Here is a 27,795-nt window from a genome sequence, read left to right on the forward strand (position 1 = left end):
CCCTGGCATGCTTGGAGGCTCTGGTTAAGGGCGCTTCCAAGCTTCTGATACTGGGGTAATTGGTGGTTAACCAAGACCTTCACCTCCTTGGATTCTGAACCTGTTTTGGCAAGGCTGGACGCGGATCGCGTCAACGGGACCAGATCTTCGGTACGGAGGGACGGGTATCTTCTATTGTACAGCCTATCATCTTGCGTAACGCAAGAGTATTCGCAATCCCGTGTGCCAGATGCTCGTAAAACCTATGCTCAACAGCTTTCCCATGTAACATGCACAGACTCGAATGCCTGTCCGGACCTACAGCTTCTGCACAACTTTGAACAGCCGAATCATGAACAATTTGCGGTTGAACACGAGAACGATACGCACAGAGCGCAATAATACTATATACGATCGTGAATCGAGTGAAGTGACCTTGATCACGGTCATGTTTGGTGTGTGCATGCTGCGATCCACAGCAGTACTCCTCTTGGTGCTGAGAAATGCCACGGATGCCGCATTTGATTTGACCGGAGGACGCACTGAATCTAGTGAGGAGTACTTAGTCCGAGAGATTGCATACAGATACTGCCTTCCTTTGCTCCGTGGGTGTTGTTGTCATGCTCGATACCAAGTCGCCAAGTCCTTAGCCTGCGTTGACGCGCTTGGCAGTTGTGTCCTATGCAAGGACGTCAAGCTTCTCCACACATCCGATGTTGCTACTGTATGAGGTAAGTGGGTATGACAAGAGATGACTCTTGGTGGTGAATGAGAGCGTAATGACATATCAGCAAGTCTAAGATATTTCAACAGAGAACGTCGCAATGTGAGGCTCTTCGACGGCTTGTTTTTATTCTTGCCCAGCCGGATAGATCGGTATGAGATGCATCGCGGCTGCGTCTCTACAAATTGATTCGAGCGGGAAGGCTGAAACATTGCAGCAGTGCTGCGCCTCGTGCGGAATGATAGATGCTTGTGCGGCGGGCTTCTGCATTCAAGAGGAAGTACGCCTGTTGTGCAGAGCGGGCAAAGGGATGTGATAGACGGCCAAGCACCGAGCCGTTGCCCAGCATGAGGAGGATCAGTAGAGATATGGCGCCGCTGACGATGATGATGAGAGATGATGGATGAACGAAGGCGGAACCGCTGGTGAATGATGGGACGAGGCAGGGGCAGCGCGTCTTGAGTGGCGCGTCGCTTAGTCATCACGCCCTAAAACTCACGGCGCGAAGGCACACAACGACTTGGAGATGCAGTGCTAAGCTCTCAAGACTTGCACATGAGATCCAAGGCACCATTCGACCGATTCAGCCCCACGTGGTCATCCCTGCTCGCCATGTGTCCATTGCGAGAAATTCGTTTGAAAGGCCGCGGCGAAGTATTGGCGTGGAAGAGGGGAAGGTTCATGTGCTATCCTTTAATGCTCCAGGGCTGCCATACAGTCACTAGTGCCCTGATGAGTTCCTCCGTTACTCGGACACCTGTACAGATTTCTTCTCGGTCTCGAGTTTCGGCACATGGAAGACCACAACGTCTCGTCTGCCAATCCGTTTCTGCATCTCGAGTAGACTGCGGTAGTAGTTGAAACCACACATACGAGCTCATATCATCGCTGAGCCTTGCATTGACAGCTTGTCTTAAAACGTCCTTTCCTTTCGTCTTCGGAAGGCTGATGGAGGAACGGCTGCGCTTATTAGCTGGAGGACGTAAGGAATACACGGGCGTTTACGGAGACCAAAGCCAGTCACCAGCACATTGACTGAAGCTGACATTGTGAAATGGTGAGTTTTCTGATGAAGATACTATATCGAGTCGGCGCAAAATATCAACTACCAGAGATCTCTGGCATTTGCTGTCGCTTGTCTGACTCATCGTAGACTGGGAGTGACGCGTGTGAAGCGCATTTGGATATCGTAAGACAGCTTTACCCGTCACGAGGTTCAACGTGCGGCTGCGAGAATTCTGTACGCGTAAAGCTCAGAACGGGTAGGGCGCTGATGGTGTTGGGCGAAGTTGGCGTTGGAAGCGTGAAGTGGTGGCGCGGTCGGGGATGACATGGGTTCCCCACGTCAGCCATGCAAGGTCCGGTAGCGGTGCACTTTGATTTCGAAGAACGCAACCCTCGCAAAAAGTATACTCCCGGTTTGACTCATACCCACAACCTCTCAGACATAATGCGCTGAGTTCGATACTCGCCCTCATCAATTGTAATTTCTTATAGCCTTACCTCCCGCGTTCAGCAGCTGGCGGCTCTTTGTGCAAGTCTGACTCGCACCGCCCACCATGGCGAGCAACGGCGTCAATGTCGCGCAGGGCGAGCCGACCAAGGTGACCATCCTGGGCAAAGACTCGATCGTCGTCGACTACGGCATCTGGCAGAATTACATCGCCCAGGACCTGCTTACCAACATTCCCTCGTCGACGTACGTCCTCATCACCGACACCAACATCGGCCCTCTCTACACGCCCACGTTCGAGCGCGCCTTCGCGTCGGCCGCATCTTCGCTCTCGTCCTCCCCACGCCTCCTCACCTACCAAATCGCGCCCGGCGAGACGTCCAAGTCGCGGAATACGAAGGCAGCTGTAGAGGACTGGCTGCTGTCGCAAGGATGCGTGCGCGACACCGTCATAATAGCACTAGGCGGAGGCGTCATTGGGGACATGATAGGCTATGTCGCGGCGACGTACATGCGCGGCATCAAGTTCGTCAATGTGCCTACCACATTGCTGGCCATGGTCGACTCGAGCATAGGTGGCAAGACGGCCATTGACGTGCCCGCGGGCAAGAACTTGGTCGGCGCCTTCTGGCAGCCCGAGAGGATATACATTGATTTGCAGTTCCTCGAGTCGCTGCCCAAGAGGGAGGTCGTTAACGGCATGGCAGAGGTGGTCAAGACGGCGGCAATCTGGAACGAGGAGGAATTCACAACACTCGAGGGCAATGCAGACGCCATCCTGGCTGCGATTGACCAAAAGCCCGTCAATGGCCGCAAGAACTTCGACAAGATCGCCAGCATACTGAAGCGCATAGTGCTGGGCTCAGTACGCGTCAAGGCCGAAGTCGTCTCGGCGGACGAGCGCGAAGGCGGCCTGCGCAATCTGCTCAACTTCGGACACTCGATCGGACACGCTTACGAAGCCATCCTCACACCCCAGATCCTCCACGGAGAGTGCGTCGCGATAGGAATGGTCAAGGAGGCCGAATTGGCCAGATACCTGGGTGTACTGGATCCCTCCGCAGTCGCGCGCTTGACAAAGTGCATCGCGAGCTACGGACTGCCCACATCGCTAGCGGACAAGACGGTGCGGAAAAGGTCGGCCAACAAGCATTGCCCTGTAGACGAGCTTATCAAGATTATGGCTGTGGACAAGAAGAATGCAGGCAAGACAAAGAAGATCGTGCTTTTGTCAGGCATTGGCCGGACGCACGAGAAGAAGGCTAGCTCGGTCGAAGATCGCGACATCAGAATCGCCCTCTCACCGAGTATATCTGTTCACCCTGGTATCCCGTCCGACCTGAACGTGACCTGCAGACCTCCAGGATCCAAGAGTATCTCCAACCGAGTCCTCGTACTTGCTGCGCTTGGAACTGGCTCGTGTCGCATCACCAACTTGCTGCACTCTGACGACACACAAGTCATGCTAGACGCGCTGGCAAAGATGCAGGGTGCTAGTTTCGCGTGGGAGAATGACGGCAAGGAGCTAGTCGTCACCGGCAATGGCGGTAACCTCAAAGCGTCGAGCAACGAACTCTACCTCGGAAACGCTGGCACCGCTGCGCGTTTCCTGACTTCCGTAACTGCACTGTGCCAGCCCGTCGAGGGCGTGACTTCCACAGTAGTCACCGGCAACGCGCGCATGAAGGAGCGACCCATTGGCCCGCTGGTCAAGTCACTTCGTACTATGGGCGTCGAAATTGACTACCAAGAGAATGAAGGCAGCTTGCCGCTGCGAATCTCTGCATGTGGTGGCTTTGGTCCGGATTCCTTCACGGGCGAGATTGAGCTTACTGCCAACGTGTCGTCGCAATACGTATCTTCTATCCTCTTGAGCGCGCCATACTCCAAGAAGCCAGTAACACTGCGCCTGGTTGGTGGCAAAGTCATCTCCCAACCATACATCGATATGACCATCGCCATGATGGCTTCTTTTGGTGTGCAAGTTGAGAGATCCCAAGATGATCCCAACACCTACCATATCCCCAACAAGCCCTACACTAACCCCACCGAATATGAGGTGGAAAGCGATGCTAGCTCTGCTACCTACCCTCTCGCCATCGCGGCTATAACAGGTACGACGTGCACGGTGCCCAACATTGGCTCAGGCTCCCTGCAAGGTGATGCGCGATTCGCTGTTGAGGTTCTAAAACCTATGGGCTGCAAGGTTGAACAGTCCGAAACCTCTACAACGGTCACTGGCCCGCCTCGCGGCGAGTTGAAGGCAGTCAAGGAGATCGACATGGAGCCCATGACCGATGCTTTCCTCACAGCATCCGTATTGGCCGCAGTAGCATCATCAAATGGTAGCACAACCACCACCCGCATCTATGGCATCGCGAACCAACGCGTCAAGGAATGCAACCGCATCCAAGCCATGGAAGATGAGCTAGCCAAGTTTGGTGTCACTTGCAGACAATTTGACGATGGTATTGAAGTTGATGGAAGGGCTTATGAGCTCGAAGCTCCTAAGGTCGGTATTCACTGCTACGATGACCATCGTGTCGCCATGAGCTTTGCTGTGCTCTCATTAGTAGCCCCAGCGCCCGTTCTCATCCTTGAGAAAGAATGTACCGGAAAGACATGGCCTGGATACTGGGACTCCCTAAGCCAAATCTTTAAGACCGAGCTTTCAGGTGTGGAGCTACCGCCAAGGCCAAATGCACACAAGGCAGCGTCGAAGACTGAACAAAAGTCGATCTTCATCATCGGAATGCGCGGCGCTGGCAAGACAACCGCTGGTGGCTGGGCAGCGCGTGCGCTCGGACGTCCCTTCGTTGATCTGGATACTGCACTCGAGGATCATGTGGGTATGACAATACCTGAGCTTATCAAAACACAAGGATGGGAAGGCTTCCGGAGCGAGGAGCTGAAGCTCCTGGCCCAAACTGTCAAGGAGAAGCCTAATGGACATGTCTTCGCCTGTGGTGGTGGAATAGTCGAGACGCCTGAAGCCCGCAAGATCCTCGTCGACTATCAGAAGAGTGGCGGTATAGTACTACTTGTCACGCGTGATATCAACAAGGTAGTCGCCTTCTTGCAGATCGATAAGACACGGCCAGCATACGTAGACGACATCATGGGCGTATGGCTGCGGAGGAAGGACTGGTACACGGAGTGCAGTAACTATCGCTTCCACAGTCAGGTTCCGGGATCTGGTGGGCTCGCTCAGACGCAAGGAGAAATTGCCCGTTTCTTGAACACCATCACTGGCAAGGCCACTACGTTGAAGGGTCTCAAGAAGAGGAAACACTCTTTCTTCGTCTGCTTATCTGCACCCCGACTTGAGCCTTGCATCAAGACTCTACCAGAGATAGTAGTCGGATCGGATGCTGTTGAGCTCAGAGTCGACTTGTTGGAAGACCCGAACGGGCAAGAAGGTCTGCCAACACCAGAGTTCGTGATCGAGCAACTGACAATACTGCGGACCGTAACATCGATACCTATCATATTCACCTTGCGAACAAAAGCACAAGGCGGGAGATTCCCAGACCAGGCATACGATGAGGCCCTCGTGCTTTACCGGACAGCATTGAGACTTGGTTGTGACTTTGTAGATTTGGAGATGACCATGCCAGAAGACATCCTGCGCGAGGTTTCCGACACTCGCGGATACTCAGAGATCATCGCTAGCCATCACGACCCCAAAGGCGAGCTCAACTGGAGAAACGGCTCGTGGATGCAGTACTACAACCGCGCGTTGCAGTACGGTACTGTCATCAAACTTGTGGGCGTCGCCAAGTCGCTCGAGGACAACTATGCGCTTGCAGAGTTCAAGAGCTGGGCGAACACCGCGCATCCCGTCCCCCTGATCGCCATTAACATGGGCGAGCACGGTAAGCTGAGCAGGATACTTAATGGCTTCATGACACCGGTTTCTCATCCCCTTCTGCCCTCGGCTACCGCACCAGGTCAACTATCTGCAGGAGATATTCGGCGAGGCTTGTCGTTGATGGGCGAGATTTCGACGAAGAAGTTCTTCATCTTCGGCTCACCAGTGGCACAAAGCCCTAGCCCGCGTCTCCACAACAAGCTGTTCGGTGAAACTGGGCTCCCGCACATCTACGGCCGCCACGAAACTATGGATGTAAGCTCCGTCAAGGACATCATCCGTTCGCCAGACTTCGGTGGAGCTAGTGTGACAATCCCGCTCAAGCAGGACATAGTACCTCTCCTTGACGGTTTAGGCCCGGAAGTTAACGTAATCGGTGCGCTCAACACTATCGTTCCCGAGAGCTCCGTCGACGAAGCCAGCGGTGAAGAGGTCGTCCGTCTAATCGGTCGCAACACCGACTATCTAGGCATGATGCTCATCCTCCGTAACGCCGGCGCTCAAGGCAGCGGTTCTGCCCTCATCATCGGCGGCGGCGGCACAAGTCGCGCTGCCATCTACGCACTCAAGGAAATGGGCTACGGACCAATCTACCTCCTCGGCCGCAACCCCTCGAAGATGGAGACCCTCAAGAACGCCTTCTCATCAGAATACAACCTACACGTCATCGGCTCCCCAGAAGAAGTCCAATCTATGGAAAGCACGCCACAGGTCGCTATCGGAACCATCCCCGCTGACCAACCCATCGACGTCGCCATCCGCGAAACGCTTTGCACCTTGTTCGAGAAGGGCAAGGCGAGCGTCAAGGACGTGGAGCCAGGTCCAGAAAGGATACTGTTGGAGATGGCTTACAAGCCCCCCGTGACAGCCTTGATTCAGCTTGCGATGGACAACGGGTGGAAGACTGTTAATGGTCTGGAAGTTTTGGTCGGACAGGGTGTGCACCAGTTTGAGTACTGGACTGGTGTCAAGCCGCTGTATGCGGTTGCTAGGGTAAGTTTTGCGGTGTGAATCATGATTAGGATGAAGCTAACGTTACGCAGGATGCTGTGATCAACCAAACGGACTAGACGGGGAAGAGGTTTCTATCGGGTGGGGGATATGGGTGTTTTGGTCGTTCTTATGAACTTAGTGTAGATGAAAAGCACGATACATCATCATGCCATCTTCCGTTTGCAATGCCCAAATTATGTTGATGTGATGCAGTAGTCATAATGAGGTGGAGGTCATTACACGTCGAGCTGGCTACCTAGGTATGGTGATGTGATACCGCGCTGGCGCACGGATGTCTTCACGTGGCGCTCTAGTCTTTTATAGTGCTAGCGTCTGACATCATCCTGCGGTCCCGTTGGCTGAACAGCAGCACCCTGTCTCTGCTTTCTGCCAGCGCGGACATTAAGAAATACACGTCTACGAACGGCGCCATCCGTATTGACCAACTTCAAATCAACCCAGAAATTTTGGATGCCCAGTATATCGTTTGCGGGAGCCAAGAAACGCAAGACGCGTCATTCCGGTTACACCTTCACAAAAGCACGTCAAGAACCTGGAATCACCATGCTGGGCCCGGCCGAGAGCGGACTTTTGCGCCTAGTCGATGAACTCCTCCTCAACATCATCGACCACGTCGAAGGTCAGGATGCGCTTTGCAGTCTTGCTGCGACGTGCACGCGGTTTCAAGGCCTCGTTGAACCCTACATCTGGCGCAAACTAGTAGTCTTGACAGGAGGGCACGCGCAAAGGATTGCCACGGCACTGGACAGCCGGGACGATCGGACAGACTATATCCAGGATCTGGCTATTCGCTACAAAGATGAACATCGCGAGGGGATCGAGGACCTGAACCACTACCTGAGTTTGATGGGTAGGCTGCGTCATCTGCATGTCGAGAGCCCTTGCCCGAACAACTTGGAATGGCAAAATGGCATCTACTTTGATGGATACTCACGGATTGATTACAACAACTTGCTTGCAGCATCAGTGTATCCACGCGCGGGCATGTCGATGACGTTACCGATGCTACAGTCGTGTAAGTCGAGTGTTTCATGACAATGAGCCTAACTAACGAAACACAGTAACGCTCCACGCGCATGGTTCGGGAGACAACAAGTTCAAGTTAGGTCGCGCGGTCGCGATGTTCAAACATCCAACTCTACGACATATCACGTTGTCGTGTCTGAACTTTGATGGAGATCTCCAAATCTCCGAATCAGAGAAGAAGACAACATCCCTTCAGTCTCTAACGCTTATCGAATGTAACGTCAGCGTTCCGTTCCTAGACAATGTCCTCAGTCTACCCAAAGCTCTCAAGGAGCTGTCAATTGGAGAGCGACTGCACGTCTTCCAGGAATGCCAACCGTCCATGGATCCTGGACAACGCACATCCTCATCTCGATTCCTAATCGCGCTGCAGAAACAAGCACATTCATTGCAGCGCTTGACACATTGCGGTGGTCACGTTGGCTATTTGACCCAGCGCGACACCGATCCCGAAGGCGCTGAAAAGCTCCGCTCTCTCGTCGAGCTAGAGTACCTCGAGCTAGGTTTTGAGTCACACCTCTACTACTACCTACGACAAAGCGGCTTCCCGCCATCCCTCAAGTCGCTAAAGATGCTCGACTCCGCCATCTCCATTAACTCAGGCCACGACCTTCGCTCGCTCTCCGACATCGCCTTCCGCTCCCTCACCTCACTCGTAGAGGTCTGTCTACCAAGAACACTAGCAGACGACTTCGTACTCCACCTGAAGTTCTCCGACCACTCTTTCTTCCGCCTCTTCGAGATAGTCGACGCAACAGAACAAGCCCACCTCCTCAGTGCCCTCTTCTTCGACCGAGCGGCCACCTACAAGATCGCCACCATGCTCAAGTCATACAGCACAAACGCCCACTTCGTTGTTTCGCGGGAAATGTTTCCGTCGGGGAAGTCTTTCATTCCACCGTATATGGAAGGCGAGGAGCTGCCTGTCGAGGAGTTGATGTATACCAGCGACGACTTTTGGCGCTTCAACGGCATCAACTACCGTATCATGGACGATGAGAATTGGAGGGATGAGCTTAAGAAAGGGAAGAAGCTGGTTGTTTGTAAGAGGTGTCGGAGTAGGGGGTTTGGCGTGGATGAGTGTCGTAGTTTGGGTGATGGATCTGCTTGCATTCCTTGTAAGGGCACCGGGCTGGGGGTGTGCGAGTGGGAGAGAGATGAGAGTGGAGAGTTGGTCAGTGCTGGAGATGCTAAGGCGGAGTAAGTGGAAAATGTCTGGCTTGTTGACTTTGTGAAGATCTGAATTGTCGCAGGCGCTGCTTGGTGATGTAGTGGTAAGCGGTGCCCAATCAACGTTGGGCGGTCAGCAAGGTCTACGATGACATGCTATCACCGGAGTTTTGGCCCGAGAAACATCCTGTTTATTTCAACCAATTTGTTCTCTACATGGCCCGTTTTTGCGCCTTTCCACCGATTCAAGAGGGGATTCGAGTATCATCCGTCGCGTTGGTTTTGGGCGAGTTGTGAGTGGCTCCCCGGCTACATCTCGGCATTTGGGTCACCGCAGGTACCACGATAAACCGGATGGAGCTAGAGTCAATGTGGCTTCGCGCGCACAATAATTGTGTGAGCTAGTAGCGAGGAAGTATATATGACGGCTCCTCGTTCTCTCACTTCTGTAGTCCTACATCACAACGTCTTGGTATCACTTCACTCGGTATATTGAGAAACAAGTCGCAAGACTCAACGTGAAGGAAAGACTCAAAGTACTAGGGTCAAGACTCAGGGTATCTACCGCAAGAATTGCTGTGCCGAACGCAAGGCTCAAATTACTACGCACAAGACTGGAAGTACTTTACCAACGAGGTCGTGAACATTCGTAATTTCCGCACAAGACTGAAAGTATTGAGTGCTTGGTCAGAAGTGTCAAGCCGAAGACTGAGAGTATCAAACGCGAGGCTAAGAGTTTCGACGCCGCTATACACAACATGGATATGATCTCCTACACCAATGCAAGCTCTGCAGCTACCCTGCAAAGCGGTTTACGGGCCACCGCAATGAACGCTGAATCCCAGACGCCATCGCACACCTCTTCAAACTCCGGTCCGTTGCCGGGCTATACATGCATATTCTCGCAACTATCAGGGGAGCTGCGAAACCGCATATACGATTGTATCGTAGAAGATGTTGGTTCGTCTGCCATGCGCGTACACTACAATCCTGATCCAGCAATGCCATTCCATGAGCGATATCCAAAGCACAAGTGTATGGGCCTGACACAAGTTGACCGTAGAACGCGCACAGAGTTCGCGCCCTTGTATATGAACGGTCATTACTTCCACTTCTCCCAACTAGCTCATTTCTACCGTTCGGGTCTCGCTGGCAAGAACGATGCATATCCCGCGCTAGTCCGCCTCCTATCCATGATCAAAAAAGGACGGCTTAGACAACCAGCGGCAATGGAGTTCGACTCGCCAAACCCAGGTCTCGACGTAACACTCTTATTCCGGCTAGACCCGTATAACTGCGATGTCACAGGCCGCTGGTTCCTCGACACAGAATACAAGAGCCACAAGAACGGCCTTATCACCGGCGTTCTATGCCGCATGCTCGCATGTCTGCCGTCATGGTACCATCTGTTGGCGCCCGGAGCCATCACAAAGATCAGCATCTCGAAGTCCAGCTACCGGAGTGGCAAACCGTTCGTCCTCGTTACGGTGGAGCTTGACTCTGAGATCGAAGTCTCCCGCGCTGCGATCGTGCATGCGCTTGTTGAACGGGCGCTGGCCGCAGAGATGGATTTCTCGATGCCTGCTAGCGGACCGGCGGCATCCCACAATCTTTTGAGGGTGAAGTGTGTTTGGAGAGGCGAGAGGTGTAGGGAAAGACGTCAGTGCAAGGGGCGTAGGAGATCATGAGGGGGATGACGAATTGTGGCAGAGTGAATCTGGAGACAGTTCGGGAATGGGTGACAATGAATGTGGATGCAAGTCATCGGGGAAGAGAAGCAGCTCCAAATGCTGCCTAATCACTCTTCCAAATTGGTCTGTGTGCGCCCCGGGTACCTTATAATTACCCCTTCTAGTCTGCTTCCTACGTACACTGTCCCAATCAACCACTTAAGAAGCGAGCTCAACTGGCATAACCCAACATGGATGCCGATACAACAATGAACAATGCCTCCGATGTGGATGTGGTGTCGCGGCTTCTGGAGCTGCCCGGTGGTAAGCCCAACGTCGTATTTGCTCTGAGATATATGTATACTGACTTACGGCGAAGAACTGCGCAACCACATATACAGCATCATTGTTGCCGGAGAAGCAGCTCATGGAGTCAAGCTGCACCGCAAGCGCCGCGGCCGCTCTCAACACTCGAAACATGCTCTGAGAGACCGTCACCCTAGTCGCCAATTCCTCGGCCTTGCTCAGACGAACCAACTATTCCGCTCCGAGTTCTGGCCGCTTTACACGAAAGCCCACCGCCCTATCATCAACATCGAAGAGCTTGCCGAGTACCTTGAGGTCGTTCCGCACTCTGACGAATATATCAATAGCTCTATCATCACTACTCTGAAAGCCGTGCGCCTCCTCAAGACTCCCAAAGCCGTTGAAGCCCCTGGTATCGATATTCGACCTCTTTTCCGCATGAAGTGGAAATCGTTCCCATTCGTCGTTACCAAACGGTCCACGCATCGGTATTGCGAGGAGCACGAGATATTTCATTGGCTTGTAAACATAAGCTGCCGTAGGAGCCGGACCTATAACAAAGTGCTCAGGGATAATGGGGTCGTTGCGATCTATTTGCATAGACGCCATAACGCCGTTGGCGTGTCTCCTGCGGTGGAAGACGTTATCACAGTACGCCTGGGCGACCTCGTGAACATGAGACTTAGCGGAGACAGAGTTAGCATCTTCCAGAGTTTCGTTGATGCTACGAGAACACTCCTAGTATTCGGTTCCTGGAGTAACGTCGTGATGGAATGTACTAGCGGTATGCAGAAGATGACTGCGAGGAAGGGACAGACTATCCTTGTCGAACAATTGGAGGATATCTCGGAAGACGTGTGAGCAAACGCGTTACCCAGAGAGCGGTCGTGATATCTTGAGGAGAAAGAGGTGTGATGAGTTAGGAAGTTCATGAAGAGTGGAAGTTTCCGATGCCGTGAAGGCCAACTTCTGGTAGGCCTATGGGAGGTTAGTAGACACGTATGATAATGATGTTGCTTGCCCACTTCGGGTGCAATTCTTACCGCTATGCGACTTGCACTGTCTACAGGGCCAGATCGGTGACAACATTAGTGACAAATAAGCCAGACATGATCGGTCAGGACTCTAGATCGAAAATGAAGAATAAAGTGGGGACAATACTTATGATGATGAAGGGTATATTGACGGAGACCCCGTCGTCTAGTATGCTTACCATGATAACAGCAATGATCGATCACTGCCGCGTCCTGCGTATAGCTCCTACTAAAACCAATCGCAATTAAAAAGCGATCTCTCAGCATGGGCGCCCCGAGAAGACACATGTCCGCGTCAGTGATACACTCCATCAGCGGGAAGTATGGTACCGCTTCCCAAACCGTGCTCGTCGGAAGGTGACGCGCGAGCACCTTTTGCGCGATACGCGATAGATGTCCAAGACGAATGTATCGGAAGGAAGCAGCCGGCTCCTGGTAAGGTCTCGTGATTATGACGGGAAGGGCTTTGACGAGAAGTTTATAGAATGGGTAAAGAAGGGCGTATTCGGTGAAGTGCACACCGATTAGTACTGTATCGTAGGTGACCACGATCGACTGTTTCTCGATCATGCACCAAGGTCTTCTAGAAGGGATTGGCAGGTACGGAAGGCGGTGGAAGGGTGTTCGAGTACGAAAGCTTCGATGCTAAGGCAGCATGCTCTCCGTGTGTGCGCTTTGAAGAGGAAGAAAGAAAGTCGTCGTGCGCGGTTTTGAGTAGTTGGTGATGCTCGTCATGCGTTCCTGTAGCATCGTCAACGTGCGCCGCATCGCAATCTCTCGACCACAAAGTCTGTGCGATCTGTGAATCGTCTCTTGACCGATCCTCGCATTCGGTGGTGCTGCGGTCCGACTGGGGGTTGAATCGCGATATTAACGTGAAGGAACTTTCCGAGCGAAATCATCAAAGTGTCTAGGAGCGGAGGGGTGTCCTCTACGATAAGCGTTGTCGAAATCCCATTTGACAACAGGGTGCAGGATGCGAGACCCCGAGTATTTGTTCTTTCGAGAGAACAGGCGAAAGTGGCGTTTAGGAGCTAAGAAGACGTGAGTTGAACGGTGCGCGTTGGACTAGTGGCGACTTCCCGAGTTCCCGCGTGCAGTTCACTCCTCCTTCCCTGTGCCATCACTCGCCCAGGGCCAGCGGCAAATGCAAACATGAACCCAACATCACCATGCCCTTAATGCGCATTAACGCTCATTTACCGCCTTTGAAATCAGTAGTCGTCCAATCTTACATCAGGCTCGAGTTTGTGTTGCTGGTAACAGCTGCGGCCGTCAGCCTCGTGTACTGCAAGCCTTGCAGGCACAGCCTCAGCCAGCTGGCTCTTGGCTTGCACTGCTCACCTGGGCATGATATCACGACCACGATACTATACACAGATGCAACTACCGTGATTGCGCACCCAGGATGGTACGCCACGAGACGTCTAGAGCGTCGGTCGCACTGGTGCTCAGTGTGTCAACCGCGCGGAACCCCGCAAAAGCAACCACTAGCCGCACCTGAAGCTATCCTTCACACGCGCCACGCACGACCTTGGAATTGGCCCGACACGACGCCAGGCCCAAGCATCGGCGACCCCACGCGGGACCTCCATCAGGCTCAAGAGGCGCGGCAGATGGTTGCGATAAGCCCTGGATCGAGCTGATGGCTGCAAATGGAAGACTGCCGTGTGCATCAGCTGCAGGCTATACAGGTTAGCTTCTCACCTTGCCTTTCCATGTCGACACTGTCAGCTTTCTTTTCCTCGCTCCTCCTTGTTTTTTGGTCGGTGTGTATCTACACCCCTCCTCCCTGACACGTTCTACCCTCGGGATATTTACATCACCTCTCCTGCGTGCTCTGGATGCGCCTCGATTATCGTGTTGCTTTACAACATGATCCTTCGTCGATCTCGTCTTCTAAACCTCAAGCGGCCTAACGGATAGCGACTCTGGCGTCAGCGGCGCAGACCGCCTTGCAACTCGACAATGCCATTACCGTTCAACCAGGAATCATGGATCTGGTATACATGCGCTGTATGCATGATTGGGGCAAGACTGTGAGTGCAGTTTCCGTGCATTATCCCATCATATTCGTCTACTTTCAAGATCTGGTTTCGCATTCGAGAATGCGGCTTAGCATGCGATGTGATGCGCTGGCGGGCGACGTTGGGTTACTGAGCGCATCGGTGCTTTGCCCTTCTGCTGCTTGCATCAACTGCCTACGATCTACCATTAACTACCTGCTCATTGTACCAAATGCATGCATTCACTGACCAGATTCGTCATGCAGAATTTCGCGAAAGATGCTCTTTCGATCCGTCAAAGGCCTACAAATCGATGACTGGACTATGGGCCTCTTCGTCACCGCCGCCTATACCGTTATGATTGTGCTCGCGAATCGGTGGCTGAAAGTCCAATCGAATCTGGAACCGGAGAATTTCGACTTCAGCGCACTGACTATCGAAGAACTGGCGAGACGACGGTTCGGAAGCAAGCTCGTGGTCGTTGTAGAACAGATGCATATCGCCGTGATCTGGGCCTGCAAAGCATGTCTTTTGATCATGTACCATCGCATAACACGGACGGCGCTTCAGAAAGAGAACATCGCCATCAAACTGCTCGCCGGATATACGGCACTTGGGTTCATCGTTATAGAGGTCCTCTACTTCTCAGCCTGGTGTCGACCCTTTTCTGCATACTACGCAGTGCCGACTACTTCCTTCCAGTGCAACGCCTTGGTACACCACCGGATCACCAAAGCTGTGTTCAACATATCCTCGGATTTGATCATGCTATGTATCGCATTGCAGATGCTCATCCGATCCTTGCTACCCATGAAGAGAAAGCTTATACTCTGTGGCATCTTCTCTCTCGGTATCTTTGTCGTTGCTGCGAGCATCATGAACAGCTACTACTCCTTCAGCAATCCTTACAAATCAACGTGGATCTACTGGTACGTCCGAGAGTCCTCGACAGCCATCCTTGTTGCCAATCTACCGTTCACATGGACAATACTGAGGGAACTGTTCGACATGGGCAACTTCGATGACACGAACCCTCCCCCATGGACCTATCACTCTGCTCGTACGGCTGGAGGTCGCAAAACGGCACAACTTCTTCACCATCAGTCCGCGACAACGGCCGCACGTACAGGAGTCAGACGATCTCCGAACAACAGTAATGGAAGCAAGATGACGCAGAGTATGACCATGGTTGCCTCAAACATTACAAAAGACCAAAATAAATCGCCTGCTATTAGCGATAGGTCTGATTTTGCAGAGAAGGATCTACTGCAGGAAGCCATCCAGTCTCATGACTTCGCGCCCGCAGTACTACGTACCAGTAAAGACGGTATTGTGGACATCGACCTGGAAACTGGGCTTGTTGAGGAAGTCGATGCGCGGCCAGTCTCTCCCGACCACACGCAGCAACGCAACAAGCTCGTCTCGGCCCCGCCTACGATTACCCAAGATGGTACCGGGGGCTTCTACGTCAACGACCATCCTATCTCACCACCTTCGCGCGCGCATCTTGTTCTTTCGATGAGCGGAACGCGGGATAGCAGTATATCAAGCGCGCACAGGAGACCTTACAGTCCGACATCGAGTCTTGTCAGTGGTGCTACAGGAAGTCGACGAGGGAGTGCATCGACCCAGGGTGGAGTGGCGGGGCACACCGCGGGTGGAGGAAGAAGTGCGAGAGATCGCAGAGCGAGAACCAAGTTGAACGAGTAGAGTAAGTACATTATGGATGAAACGACGACTAGCATATACCCCTTGTAGACGAACCGCTTTATGGCACTTAGACTAAAACCTCTAATGTAATATAATACCGCACGCTTATCCGCATTCTCTGTTCGAGGGCACATCAAGGGCGCAGGATGCCGCATTCGGTGATAACTGCAGGGCTGTACGACGTGCCATGAGCCGGTGAACTAGATTTATGTGGGATTTCTGGAATGTAACGTTAAGACCAAGGGATGGTGTATCCTTCCTTCCCCAGACGACCAGGTAGGAAGGCACGTGAGAGAGCGACTTCGGCAGGCGCTAACGGACCCTTCCCTTGGTCCACTGACGCGAACTGCAACCACTGAGCATGGCGCGATTACTGACCGCCAGCCGCTGCAGGTGAAGCGCCATAGCTGCGCTCTCCTGCGCAACAACGCGGAAGTAGCTGGCGTGCAGGCCGAGTCATTCATCCGGTGTGCTCGCTATGGTATGTATGCCGTGCAGACTGCAGCCATGCCGCGCTCTAGAAGCTTTGAGGTGCGTTGGATGGCGACATGGGCTCGGCAGAAAAAGTGCAACAGCCGAAGGAAGCGAAAACCTCTCTGGCCCGTGACGACAGACATCCATCTTTCACCATGCTGCCCAATTCCTGAGCTGCCTGAGCTGCGACTGCTCCACCCAAGCATTACCAGGGCGGAACCTTAAAGTAACTTGGAACTAAATCTTTTCCATTATCGATAAGAGGAATTTCTCCGCGAGGGCCCTCCTTCCTTCACTAATCTCCTCTTGCTATACTGCCCGCCGCGAAGTTAGCACACGACCCCACCACCTCCACCAGCCGTCAACATGAGGAACATTGTGGTCCTGGGCGGCAGCTCCCACCCGCAGCTCACTGAGTAAGTCGACGCGCGGAGAAGCGGGCCATGGCTGTGACTAACTGGGCGACAGGACCATCTGCAACCACCTCGGCATACCCAAGGCCAAGGTGCTTCTCGACAAGTTCAAGGGTGGTGAGACGCGTGTCGAGATCGAGGAGAGTGTGCGAGGAAAGGATGTCTTCATCATCCAGTCCGGCGGCGGTAAAGGTACGAAGCCCTCGTGCAGGTCGCGCGCGCATTCCTAGCCGCAGTGGTACTGCAGCGCACTTGGGACGGAACACGACGCCCGCGTGCTCTGCGATATGTGAAGAACCCCGCTAATGTCTCGTGTTGCGCGCAGTCAACGACCATCTGATGGAGTAGGCCCATCCTCATGGTGTAGTTGAGTGAAGTGCCTGACCGTCCTCCAGACTTCTCATTACCATCTCGGCCTGCCGCACCGCCTCGGCGAAGCGCATCACCGCCGTCCTCCCTCTGTTCCCCTACTCGCGCCAGTCGGACATTCCCTACAACAAGACTGGCGCGCCCCTCTCCAAGGTGCCTGGCACGCGCTCGAGGACCGGCACGTACACGTTCGATTCGCGACCGCAGACGCCCTTCCCTGGGCAGGCGGAAAGCGCAGGTCTCACCAATGGCTCGGCCGCGCTGCACCACCAGCTCAGTAGGATGAAGCTCGACGAGCGCAACGGCGGCCGCACCGATCCTACAAGCCCAGTCAAGCAGAATGGCATCAAGCGCACCGAGACGCTCGACTCGAGCAGTTCCGGTAAATCCGACAAGGGCGCATACTTCAATGGCGACCATGGAGCCAACGGCACCAACGGCTCAGTTGCTCCAACACCTGGCATCACGCGCGCGCCGACAACTACGAAGCCTCCTGCCTTCGAGCCCCAGGTCGGATACCGCCAATGGGTTGCTCAGGCGGGTACCCTTATCGCGGACCTTCTGACTTGCGCTGGCGCCGATCACGTTATCACGATGGATCTCCACGGTAAGTACCATCTTGGAGAACCTGAGATGGCTGAGCTAACAAACTTCTAGATCCCCAATACCAGGGCTTCTTTGACATCCCCGTGGACAACTTGTACGGCCGCCATCTCCTCCGCAAATACATCCAGTTCAACATCCCGAACTACCAACAAGCCGTGGTAGTCTCTCCCGACGCTGGAGGTGCGAAGCGCGCGACTGCCATTGCCGATGCCCTCGGCATGCCCTTTGCCCTTATCCACAAGGAGCGCCGCCCCACACAGATCAACGACCGCCAGAACGCGACCATGATGTTGGTGGGAGACGTTCGGGAGCGCACAACTATCCTGGTCGACGACTTGGCGGATACATCCAACACCATTACCCGCGCGGCAAAACTCCTGAAGAAGGAGGGCGCTACGCAGGTGATTGCGCTCATTACACACGGTATCCTGAGTGGAGATGCTATCGAACGCATCAACGCCAGTGCACTGGACAAGGTCATTGTAACCAACACGGTGCCCCAGGAGGATCACAAGAGCCGGTGCCCCAAGTTGGAGGTCCTCGAGGTCGGCAACGTGTTTGCTGAGGTATGTTGAAACTACTAACGAGACGTCGAAAGACTCACACTGACATCCGGCAGGCCATTCGACGCGTCCACCACGGCGAGAGCATCAGCGTGCTGTTCGACTACAGTTAGTACCTGTACTCATGTAAAATCCGTTTCTTGGGAGACCGTGCTATCTGCCCCGCTAAGCTACGCTCGGATTCTGTTACGGAGTACACATGCGAAAAGTAGAAAAAAAAAAGCTGGGCCGATGGAGTTGCTGGTTTGTGAAAGATCACACTCTATGTCGACTGCGCTCATTGGGAATATGGACATGACGGGTGTTTTTATCGTGCTTTTATGTTTATAGACTGCTGAGGAGCAGTATATCAAATACCTGTACCTGCATTATGAGCATACGTGCATGGACTGGCGTTGGGGAGGCTGTTCTTTATAAAACTCGAGTATTGATATGACTCTGTGTGTTTTATGGCCGGGTCCAAAATAGAATGTTGTGTCTTGTTCCATTTCACTTATGTGATATTGCTGTGACTATGTATTGATGCAGTAGCCGCTCTATGTTACATCAGACCATCAACTATCCTCTACTACCATGCTCTCCCGATCGTCGAGAGTAATTCTTACCCTGCTCGTCATCTATTATGATGCCAACGCACATCCGCGTCCTCTGTCTATATTGAACCCTCTGTGACGTGGTACAATCATGACCCTACGCCATCAGGAAAAAACTGAACACCCTGGAGACTACGTTGATGCTACGTCACCCACGTCGTAGATTTTTGTCTCGATGTAGTCTGCAGGCCTGTTCAGTTTTTTCCTTGTATGGGGTGACCCTCTAGACGAAGCCTCGTTGTTTCCAACAAATACCCATACTGCCCATCCCAAAGCATTACCGTACAAATACAACACACAGATCTACTCCATACAACAACCATCACACCACCTCCCCACATCCTCATTCTTTCCAGCCCCTTCACCCAACCCCCTCATCGTATACCCTCCTCCCACCTCCCCACCCCACTATCTTTCCTCCTCCCCTCTGCCACCCCTACCTCCTCTCCCCCGGGCGTAAACAGTTCCGCACTCAACACCAAAACAGCAGGTACAACCGCCAACGCATCGATCGTGCCGCTCCGCCCCCTCTTACCATGATGTCGCAAGTTCATCATCGCGTTTACTTCTCGCGATCTTACGACGTCTTTGCGGATGCGCGGCCAGTCTTCGCTGTCTCGGTCGCTGGAGCGCGGTGATGTGGGTGAGGTGGGTGAAGTTACAGACGCAGATGTAGATGCAGATGAGGAGCTACGGTGCCGGAAGGGAGATAGTGAGGAGAGGGTTCGGGAACGTCCGCGTTGTTTTTCGGGGGGTGAGGCGAGCGAGGGAGTGGTAGATGGAGGCTGGTTTGATGGGGATGGAGAGGTGGTTCGTGGTGTTGTGATACGGGGGAGTGGGATGTTTATTTCCGTGTAGAGGGGGCCCTCGTAGTGTACCGAGAAGGGCTCTGATGTTGATGTTGATATTGATGTGGTGATATCTGAGGTTGAGGGTATAGGCGCCTCGTGGTCGTGTTGTGGGGTTGTGGGGGCGGAATCTAGGGCTGGGAAGGGCTCGTAGCATGGGCTGTTGTGGTCCATGATTTCTATCCACTCCTGTTTTTCTTGATTCTCTGGTTTATTCAATGGAGGGGTTCTGATGTCTTTAAAGTCGCGAAAATGCTGGAGGAACCAAAGGACCAGAGAATTGCGGCGTGATGTGTGTATATGCCCTGGAGGCGCGGTGATCAAAAGCGTCGCGCGGTGGGCACAGCCTCGTTCAGGCAACCCTTTGTTTTGTCACGTCGTTGACGCCCGAAACACGCGCGGGACGGCGATTATCTCAGACTCTCAAAAGATCGGGAGTCTGCACAGCAGTGAAAGCTCCTGTTAGTCCACTGGTTGGTACCGTCGCGCTGGTAGATAGCGAGAGGTTTGGGAATTGTTGTTGACAGTCAAAGGCCCAAGAATCAACAACCCACACGAACGCGTCCCAAACGCGATACATATACGTCTAAACCAAAGTAGGCTCCCATTATCTGCACTTCAGCTGATCGCAATAAGCCTTATTTCCACACGCGTGCGGCTCAGCGGCGGTGTCGCGGTTAGAAGCTTTCGCGAGCCGCTTAGCCGATTGACATGGCTGTGGGGGCTGTGCAGGTCCGGCGGCTGACATGAGGATGAGGCTCAGCGCTACAGTGAGACGACACTACAAAGCTGACGTCTATGTTCCGTTTTTTCGGGTGAAATTTTATCCCATCAAAGCTTGACCAGCTATACGTGTATCAAGACAAAGTAGATCTGTAATTGAAGTGTATTATTCATGTTTCGTTGACATTATCACTGTTGACTATATACAAAGCTATGTCACCGCGAGCTTACAACAGGCTCAAAGTGACCTTCGCGCCCTTGACGCCCCTGTGAACGTGAGACTCACGTACGCTCCTCTTCGCGGTGCCGTTGACGGGCACACGGGCTGGGAAGCCCTCCCACGAGGTGGCGTAGTTGGCAACCGCAGCAGCAATACCGCGAGAGTGTAGGAGCCAGGCTCCCTCGTTGAGGTTGGTGACATTGTCGGCAGCCTGGTGGTAGTTCTGGTCGAGGATCTCTCCTGCAACGCCACCCCAGATAGCCTGCTCCTCGACGGTCTTGACTTCATCAGCACCAGTGGTGGTACCACCTGCGGGGATGTTGGCATCAAGGAAAGGTCCGTAGTCGGAACGACCGTTGAACTCGGTAGCGTTGCTGGAGATGTTGAGATCCTTGAAGTAACCCTCGAAGAAAGACTCAATCTGGTCGCTTCCAGCGGGTCCGCTCAGACCGTATGCGCTGCCGTCACCGTCGTAGATCTGGTGGACGTAGTTGGGAGACGCAATCATGTCGAAGTTGAGGTATGCGCGGATGTCAAGAGCTGCCGCAGGAGACAGGCTCTCGACGAAGAAGGTGGAGCCGAGAAGACCGGACTCCTCGCCAGACCAAAAGCCGAAGCTAACAGCGTTCTTGACGTTGTACTTAGCAAGCGACTTGGCGACGTTCAGAATGGCAACGGTTCCAGAGCCATCGTCGTTGATTCCAGGACCGGCACCGACAGAGTCAGTGTGAGCACCGAGCCAAAGCTGGTTGTCCTTGTCACCACACTTGCTGGTAGCAAGAACGTTGTTGGTGGTGATGATTTGGACGTCGGTCAAAACGTCCAATTCACCGGTGACAGTAGCACCGCCTGCGACCTTAGAAATGATTGCCTGACCCTCTGCCTGAGACAGAGTAACACTCGCGACATAGTCACCCTCTGGGCGGGGAGGGGGGCCGAGGGTTGCGCTGATGGTGCCAGCAACGTTGTTGTAGATGATAGCACCCACGGCACCAGCGCTTCCAGCAAGAGCAGACTTCAGTCCAAACTCACATTCACCGCGCGAGATGAGTGCGATGCTGCCGGATACTTCCGCGGGAAAGTCAGACGCCTCACAACCGAGGTTGTTCACGGGAACGATGGGTGCGGAGACGAGCCCATCGGTAGAGGCGGAGTATTCAAGAATCGTGGAGTTGATCATACGTCCATCAATGGTGAACTTGTTGAGCGTGCCGTTCAACATGACGTAGTTGGAGAAAGGCTGGAGCGTGACATCGTAGTATGAAGTAGACTCGAGCTCCTTCTTCAGCCACTTGACGGTGTCGTTGTGAGCCTCTCCTCCCATGATCCTGTTACGGGCTGGGTAGCTGTAGGCGAAGTCCTCGAGCTGCTGGGCACCCCTCATCAACTTCTTGATGGTGATATCCTTCTGGAGAGCCTCCTACAATGATCGTTAGCATAGTTTCAACACGACTGTTGGAGGTTGAAGTTCCATACCTTTGTGACCAAAGGCTTCTTGGGGCATGGCTTGGCGTTGTGACCATCCTGGCGCTGCCTGATTTCCGCCGTAGGGACGGCTGCAGCACCAACGGCGAGCGCAGCTAGACCGAGAGTAACCCTCATATTGAAAAATCTGGTCTATCTCGAGTGTTTGAGATGGTACGAGCAAGCTGCGGCGTGTCTTCTCTTTGGAGTGCGGAACCTGCCCTTTATAGATCTCTGTTGCAGCGATCGTCAGGTCGTGCATGCGTCGCCATGCACAGATTCCGTGGACCTGTTCCGTCAACCATTTCTGCAGCTGTCGCGTGCACTCGCAATCAACGCCCTGTCTGCCAAGCAGCTCAATATGAACAAGCTCCTATCATTCGCCCATGGCTTCTCCACTCTTCATGCTTGATCCAGCAGCTGGTAAAGACAAGCCGCGCCAATGCCTGCTTCATTCCGGTCGAGTCCTGGGCGGCGTCTGGGCATGCCTGATAGTGGCGCTCAATTGCGAGGTTTCCGCAGCGCAATTGGAGAGAGAACTCATGCGGGTGGATGCCGGCGGAGGCAAGATCACGCTCGCCAAGAAAGCCGGATGGATGCTCTTTAGGAAGGTGGTCATGTCCGGCTGCGCGACCCGCATAAGACCCGTTCTGTGGCCGTTTAGGATCCATGGTGTATCGCGGAACACTCAAAAGCCCTCGTGAGGTTTGTCATCGTCGCCTCTTCCTTCAGGAACCCCGCTTCGTGCGATCTGGGCAGGTCATTTTGGTGTGACCGGCTGTCGAATCCATCGGGCGATAGCACGGCGGCGCCGAGGTCCCTGGAATACGGGGAGCTTGTGCCTGGCGCACGGAGCAGCCGATAGCTGAAGAGATAGCGAGACCATCTCAGGGCTCTGCAAGAGCAATCATCTCAGAGCAAAAAGAAAACGGTAAAAGATCTGTCGCAAACAATCGATAGATATGAAAGAGATGTGGAGAGTGACGAGGGCATCGATGGCATATATATCTCAGAGCACCATGTTGTCCTCCTCTTGGCGACACCATGGCCCATCGGGCAGCTCCCAGTCATATCATGGTTGGCTGAGAACCTTGACAAGCGTTTGATAGCAACTCCCGGGCCCAAAGATGACGATCCTCACCTCACTATACGAACAACTCTGAGCTCTTCAATTGATCGCTTGAGATTGGGATTATGATTACGCGCCCGCATTACAGTTCATGTGTATCTTTGATATACATCAAGACAAACAGCGTCGAAACAAGAGAAGTCTACTATAAACTTCGTAACAATCATAGGGAAGGACACGATCCAAGAGGAGAAGCCCGAAAAGAACGCCGACACAGCAACGAAAAGCCTACTCTTTCCGCGCATAAAACGTCAAGTTCTTCCCCCAATCATCAATAAGGTCGCCGGCATTTTCGAACCTACCATCACCATCTGGCGACGGACAATTATCTGCAAACTCCCGACCCAGCCACGTCGCATTCATACACTCCAGCATCCTTCCAACTCGCGGGGTCCAAGTATCGAGCGCCATGATCTTCCCTTCTTTATGCCACGGATGGCTCAGTATCTCTGCGGTGATGATTGCCGCGGGACTTGTCGGAAAACACATGTCTGCAGCAACCTGGAAGACCGGTAGAAAAGCGGGCTGGTAGAGGCTTAGTAAGAGCGTAGAGGGCGTGATAGAGAGGTATTGGTACGGCTCTGATACCACCGTAATAGGAGGGTTGCACTGAGAAAGCATCACCATATCTTCGAGTTTATAGGCTATGTCGCGAGCTACAATTGGGATTGGGGTTGGTGTGGAAGTCGTGGTGGAAGCGGCGGCATACCGCTGGGAAAGATAGGTCGAGATGGCGCAGGCAAGCACGTGCTGTGTGGCTGAAGTATCTTCCTTTTGGCCTTCCTCCTCTGTTCCGTGCATGGTTCCGAGGGCTACGCACACAATGTTGTCGACTGGTACGGTGAGAGCGTCGAGCTGCTGTCGTACACTCGCCCAGAACCTGCTTTGAAGCAAAGATGTCTCGAGGACTTTCGGGATTCCTTTGTACTCCTCGGAAGAAGAGCAAGGTAGGCTCGCCTGCTCATCTGTATTCTGAAGGCTATCGGGCTTCAGCACCCTGGTATCACTGAAATCGTAATTAGTACCCTGCTGTTTGGGAGTCCTGATGTGATACGCTGGACGCATCTTGTCAGAGGCACCAATGAAGATCCCGCTGAAACTCAGGCTGACCGCGGGTGAGGCATACGGTGGGACACGCTTCTCCACTTGTCCACTACCTAGTACACGTGGTACAAACATGAACGGCATGTTCGGATCGCCTTTACGAACTATCTCGACTTGCTCTGCTGCTTTTTCGAAGAACGCGCGGGTGAAGATTCTTCCGTTGTCCAGGGAAGCTTCGAAAGCCCTAGCATCTTCGAAGACTTGTGGACCGTATGATTGACATTGTTTTTCCCTGTCGTCTTTGATACGTTGAGCCATGTCGCTGCGTTCTTTCCTAAACGATGAGGTTGTGGGGTTTGCGGGAGCTTCTGCCGATTCCGCAATGTCTTTCTGGGCTGACATGGTGTAGTAGAGTCAAGTCTAGGTTCTCAACTGCTGCTTGGTGGACACAGGTCTGGGGCGGAGAAGTGGAACCAGATAAAGTGCCTTTTTTGCATAACTTTGGATAAATTTGTTGCAGATCCAAAGTATAATTAACCCGGAGGGCGATGGATCCTTAACAGTGCTCAATGTCGAGTGAAACAGTGAGCTTGTTGGTTCATTGAGCGAAAGGCTTTGACGTTGGGACTGTGAAGAATGAATTTTGAAGGTTCAAAGAATACAACCGTTCATCAGGTGATGAGAGTTCAAATAAACATACGTTTATTCACTGGCGCGGTGATAACTATGTCCATGGCGGTAAGTCTTTGAAGTCACCAAGGTGGTGGTAAACCAGAGACCTGACCCATAAAAGCTTCATTATCATGACCCCCCACAACACCCCTTCACTTAAACTGATCCTCCGTAACACCCTTCCCCATAGCCGCCGTAGAACTAACACCACCCGACACCATCTTCAACAAATTATCCACATAATTCGCGCCACTCCACTTCTGATGCGTAAGCACATCGACCTTGTTCTCCGCCTCCGGCTCCTGGATAATCTCGCCGTACGCACGCATACCCTGCTTCGCATACGCCTTGGAGAAGGTGTCGGCCATGAGCGCGCTCTGGTGCAAACCTGCGAGCGTGATGAACTGCCAGCAGTAACCCAGCTTGGCCAGGCGCTGGATGTAGGTTTCTTGCTCGTCGCGTGGCATGGCGGCTTTCCAGTTGAAGGAGGGGGAGAGGTTGTATGCTAGTCTGTTGTTATGTTAGTGTGTGTGAGGGGAAGTGGGTGGAAGAAGACGTACTTCTGCTCGGGCCAAACGGCATGGACGCCATCGGCGAATTCTTTAGCCTGCGCGAAGTCGGGCAGCTTCGACTCCATCCAGATCATGTCGCAGTAGGGCGCATATGCGATGGCGCGGTTGATGGCGGTTTGGCAACCGCCTTGGTACCTGTAGTAGCCCTCGCGCGTCCTTGCGGCGTCCCAGTTGAAGTACACATCAACGCCGGTCAGGCCTGCGGCGATGGCGCGTGCTTCTGAGTTGCTCTTGCCCTTGCTCTTTTCCATGAACTCGTTGATCATACTTTGCTTGTCGACATGTACACCGGCGTTTATTGTGTCGATTACGGCCTCGTGGTATAGCTTGAGATTGGCCTCCTTCGTCCATGCATCTTCGATCGCTTGGAGCTCCGCGCCTGTCTTGCCGGCTTGCTCCGCGGCGTACATGAGCTCGCCCAGAGGCTGGAGGGCAGGGTTTGTGCAGCCTAGAATGTAGTGGTGGTCGCGTGGGTCGATGGTAGAAGTGATCAGGGTAGCGGCTTCTGAGTCGGTTCTGGCAACGGCAAGTAGGTCGGTTCCTGTCATTCGAACGTCAGCCCATGTCCAATCTGACGGTTGGAGTTCATCATCTTACCCATAATATCTGCCTGCGCCCTGATAGCGACCAGACGGTTGATATGCTCGCTGATGGGAACCAACACCTTTCCAGCCATGTGTCCGCACTTCTTTGTTCCTGGCGCTTGGTCCTCGATATGTATACCAGCCGCGCCCTTCTCAATGAACAGCTTTGTGAGCTTCATGATGGCTGTGAGACCTCCATGTCCAGTATCGGCATCTGCAATAATTGGTCGTAGGTAGTCTACGCTGGCGACTTTCGCACGGTCGGCTTTCGCGGTGGTCAGGCGTTCTTCGCGTTGCTTTCGGTCGTGGAAAAGCTGCGCCATGAATAGGTGGCCAACTTTGTTGGGGACGGTTGTCTTTTGTGCGTTAGCTTTCGTTCTCCGTTACCATTCATTTCTGTGACTTACATAGGGGTAGTCTGCTAGATCTGGACCTGGCTCGTCGGTCGATGAAGCTGTTGAGGATGCTTGCCATCCAGAAACGTAAACAGTGTCCAGGTACTTCGCCATCTGTGTGACCATGACAGGGTCAAGACATCCATATGTGTAGCTGACGTCGTTGTTCTACACAATGTTAGCTTGAAGCCTGGAGTGTGGCATGACTACCATACCTTGAAGCGTCCTTCTACAATCTCCCAAAGCTTCTTCGATTGATGATTGCTTGGGTAGGTGATCTTGAGATTACCTCTCTTCGAAACGATATCCTCAGCAGTAAACGGCCTCCTGGTATACCTCCATCTTGAGTCCGTCCACCACTGCTTAACTTCCTGAACTTCCTTCTGGAACTGCGCGTCCTCGGCGTCAATGTTCGCCATGATGAGTGATGTCTAAAATATGTAATGACAACAGAGAAGCTAGGTTCTTTCGACACGACAGGTGTGTGTATGGAGAAATATGAACAAAAAACAAGAGGGAAAGCTCGTCCTTTGATAAAGATGGCCAGCAATGACACCACACGCACTCTAGCCTCGGTCTACGCAGCCAGGAACCTTGGGGGGAAAGCCAAGCGTCTTATAACCATAGCATCAGCACCCTCACACCAGCACGGCTAGCACAGCACCCCAAAGTGAGCTCGGGGACGACCGGCTGGACGCACCATTGGCCCGACTGCTGCATCCTCGGAAGCTGGCAGCAACGTCTAGCGCTGGCCATGGCACTTGCTCGAGCGTTGTTTTGCGTTGCCCTCGGCCCAAGGGGAATTGACGTTTTGGAACGCTGACCAGTGTAGATCGGGGTGGGGATGGGGGACCAGCGGAACCGTGACGGGGATGACGTTTGCCAATGGTCTTGGGTCAACTCGTTGCAGACAGAGCTGCATCCTTCGTTATCATCCTACTCCTATATCACGGTTCTCATCTCGATGCACTGAAGATGCTGCTCGGCATGACACGCGACAGTATGCTGCAGCTTCACATGTCGACGTTCCGTCCCTCTGCTTAGCTGGGTTTCTGGTGCATGTGAAGACGCACGCCAAAATCTGGGGTCGCGTGTTCGTTAGCGTCGCGCGGGTTTTACCTCGGTTGATCCTGTCCGGAAAAGGCCTGAACCGCTATTGATCT

At 53.4% G+C, this 27,795-nt stretch overlaps 8 protein-coding genes across 8 annotated transcripts; 5 read left to right on the forward strand and 3 right to left on the reverse strand.

Moving 5' to 3' along the window:
• Window positions 1-2,262: 2,262 nt before the first annotated feature.
• On the forward strand, window positions 2,263-7,097 carry J4E88_005839 (uncharacterized protein; the record flags this gene model as incomplete). The annotated part of the gene is made up of 2 exons (XM_049399471.1): window positions 2,263-7,020; window positions 7,071-7,097. The coding sequence occupies 2 exons, from the start codon at window positions 2,263-2,265 to the stop codon at window positions 7,095-7,097; spliced, it is 4,785 nt and encodes a 1,594-aa protein (XP_049254484.1).
• A 394-nt stretch (window positions 7,098-7,491) lies between these two features.
• J4E88_005840 (uncharacterized protein) lies at window positions 7,492-9,271 on the forward strand (the record flags this gene model as incomplete). Its single annotated transcript, XM_049399472.1, has 2 exons — window positions 7,492-8,056; window positions 8,103-9,271. 2 exons carry the CDS (start codon window positions 7,492-7,494, stop codon window positions 9,269-9,271), a joined length of 1,734 nt encoding a protein of 577 aa, XP_049254485.1.
• A 793-nt stretch (window positions 9,272-10,064) lies between these two features.
• J4E88_005841 (uncharacterized protein) lies at window positions 10,065-12,074 on the forward strand (the record flags this gene model as incomplete). Its single annotated transcript, XM_049399473.1, has 2 exons — window positions 10,065-10,861; window positions 11,309-12,074. 2 exons carry the CDS (start codon window positions 10,065-10,067, stop codon window positions 12,072-12,074), a joined length of 1,563 nt encoding a protein of 520 aa, XP_049254486.1.
• A 2,167-nt stretch (window positions 12,075-14,241) lies between these two features.
• On the forward strand, window positions 14,242-15,963 carry J4E88_005842 (uncharacterized protein; the record flags this gene model as incomplete). The annotated part of the gene is made up of 2 exons (XM_049399474.1): window positions 14,242-14,250; window positions 14,533-15,963. The coding sequence occupies 2 exons, from the start codon at window positions 14,242-14,244 to the stop codon at window positions 15,961-15,963; spliced, it is 1,440 nt and encodes a 479-aa protein (XP_049254487.1).
• Window positions 15,964-16,803: 840 nt separating this feature from the next.
• J4E88_005843 (uncharacterized protein) lies at window positions 16,804-18,501 on the forward strand (the record flags this gene model as incomplete). Its single annotated transcript, XM_049399475.1, has 6 exons — window positions 16,804-16,853; window positions 16,906-17,042; window positions 17,176-17,194; window positions 17,246-17,826; window positions 17,877-18,391; window positions 18,445-18,501. The coding sequence occupies 6 exons, from the start codon at window positions 16,804-16,806 to the stop codon at window positions 18,499-18,501; spliced, it is 1,359 nt and encodes a 452-aa protein (XP_049254488.1).
• A 2,278-nt stretch (window positions 18,502-20,779) lies between these two features.
• Window positions 20,780-22,374, reverse strand: J4E88_005844 (uncharacterized protein; the record flags this gene model as incomplete). Its single annotated transcript, XM_049399476.1, has 2 exons — window positions 20,780-22,192; window positions 22,249-22,374. 2 exons carry the CDS (start codon window positions 22,372-22,374, stop codon window positions 20,780-20,782), a joined length of 1,539 nt encoding a protein of 512 aa, XP_049254489.1.
• Window positions 22,375-24,002: 1,628 nt separating this feature from the next.
• J4E88_005845 (uncharacterized protein) lies at window positions 24,003-24,811 on the reverse strand (the record flags this gene model as incomplete). Its single annotated transcript, XM_049399477.1, has 2 exons — window positions 24,003-24,021; window positions 24,075-24,811. The coding sequence occupies 2 exons, from the start codon at window positions 24,809-24,811 to the stop codon at window positions 24,003-24,005; spliced, it is 756 nt and encodes a 251-aa protein (XP_049254490.1).
• A 422-nt stretch (window positions 24,812-25,233) lies between these two features.
• On the reverse strand, window positions 25,234-27,051 carry ICL1 (isocitrate lyase 1; the record flags this gene model as incomplete). The annotated part of the gene is made up of 5 exons (XM_049399478.1): window positions 25,234-25,591; window positions 25,642-26,194; window positions 26,251-26,593; window positions 26,645-26,800; window positions 26,848-27,051. The coding sequence occupies 5 exons, from the start codon at window positions 27,049-27,051 to the stop codon at window positions 25,234-25,236; spliced, it is 1,614 nt and encodes a 537-aa protein (XP_049254491.1).
• Window positions 27,052-27,795: the final 744 nt, after the last annotated feature.

This window comes from Alternaria novae-zelandiae (genome assembly GCF_023758075.1).
Source record: "Alternaria novae-zelandiae strain BMP 2774 chromosome Unknown scaffold_11, whole genome shotgun sequence".
NCBI lineage: Eukaryota > Fungi > Ascomycota > Dothideomycetes > Pleosporales > Pleosporaceae > Alternaria > Alternaria novae-zelandiae.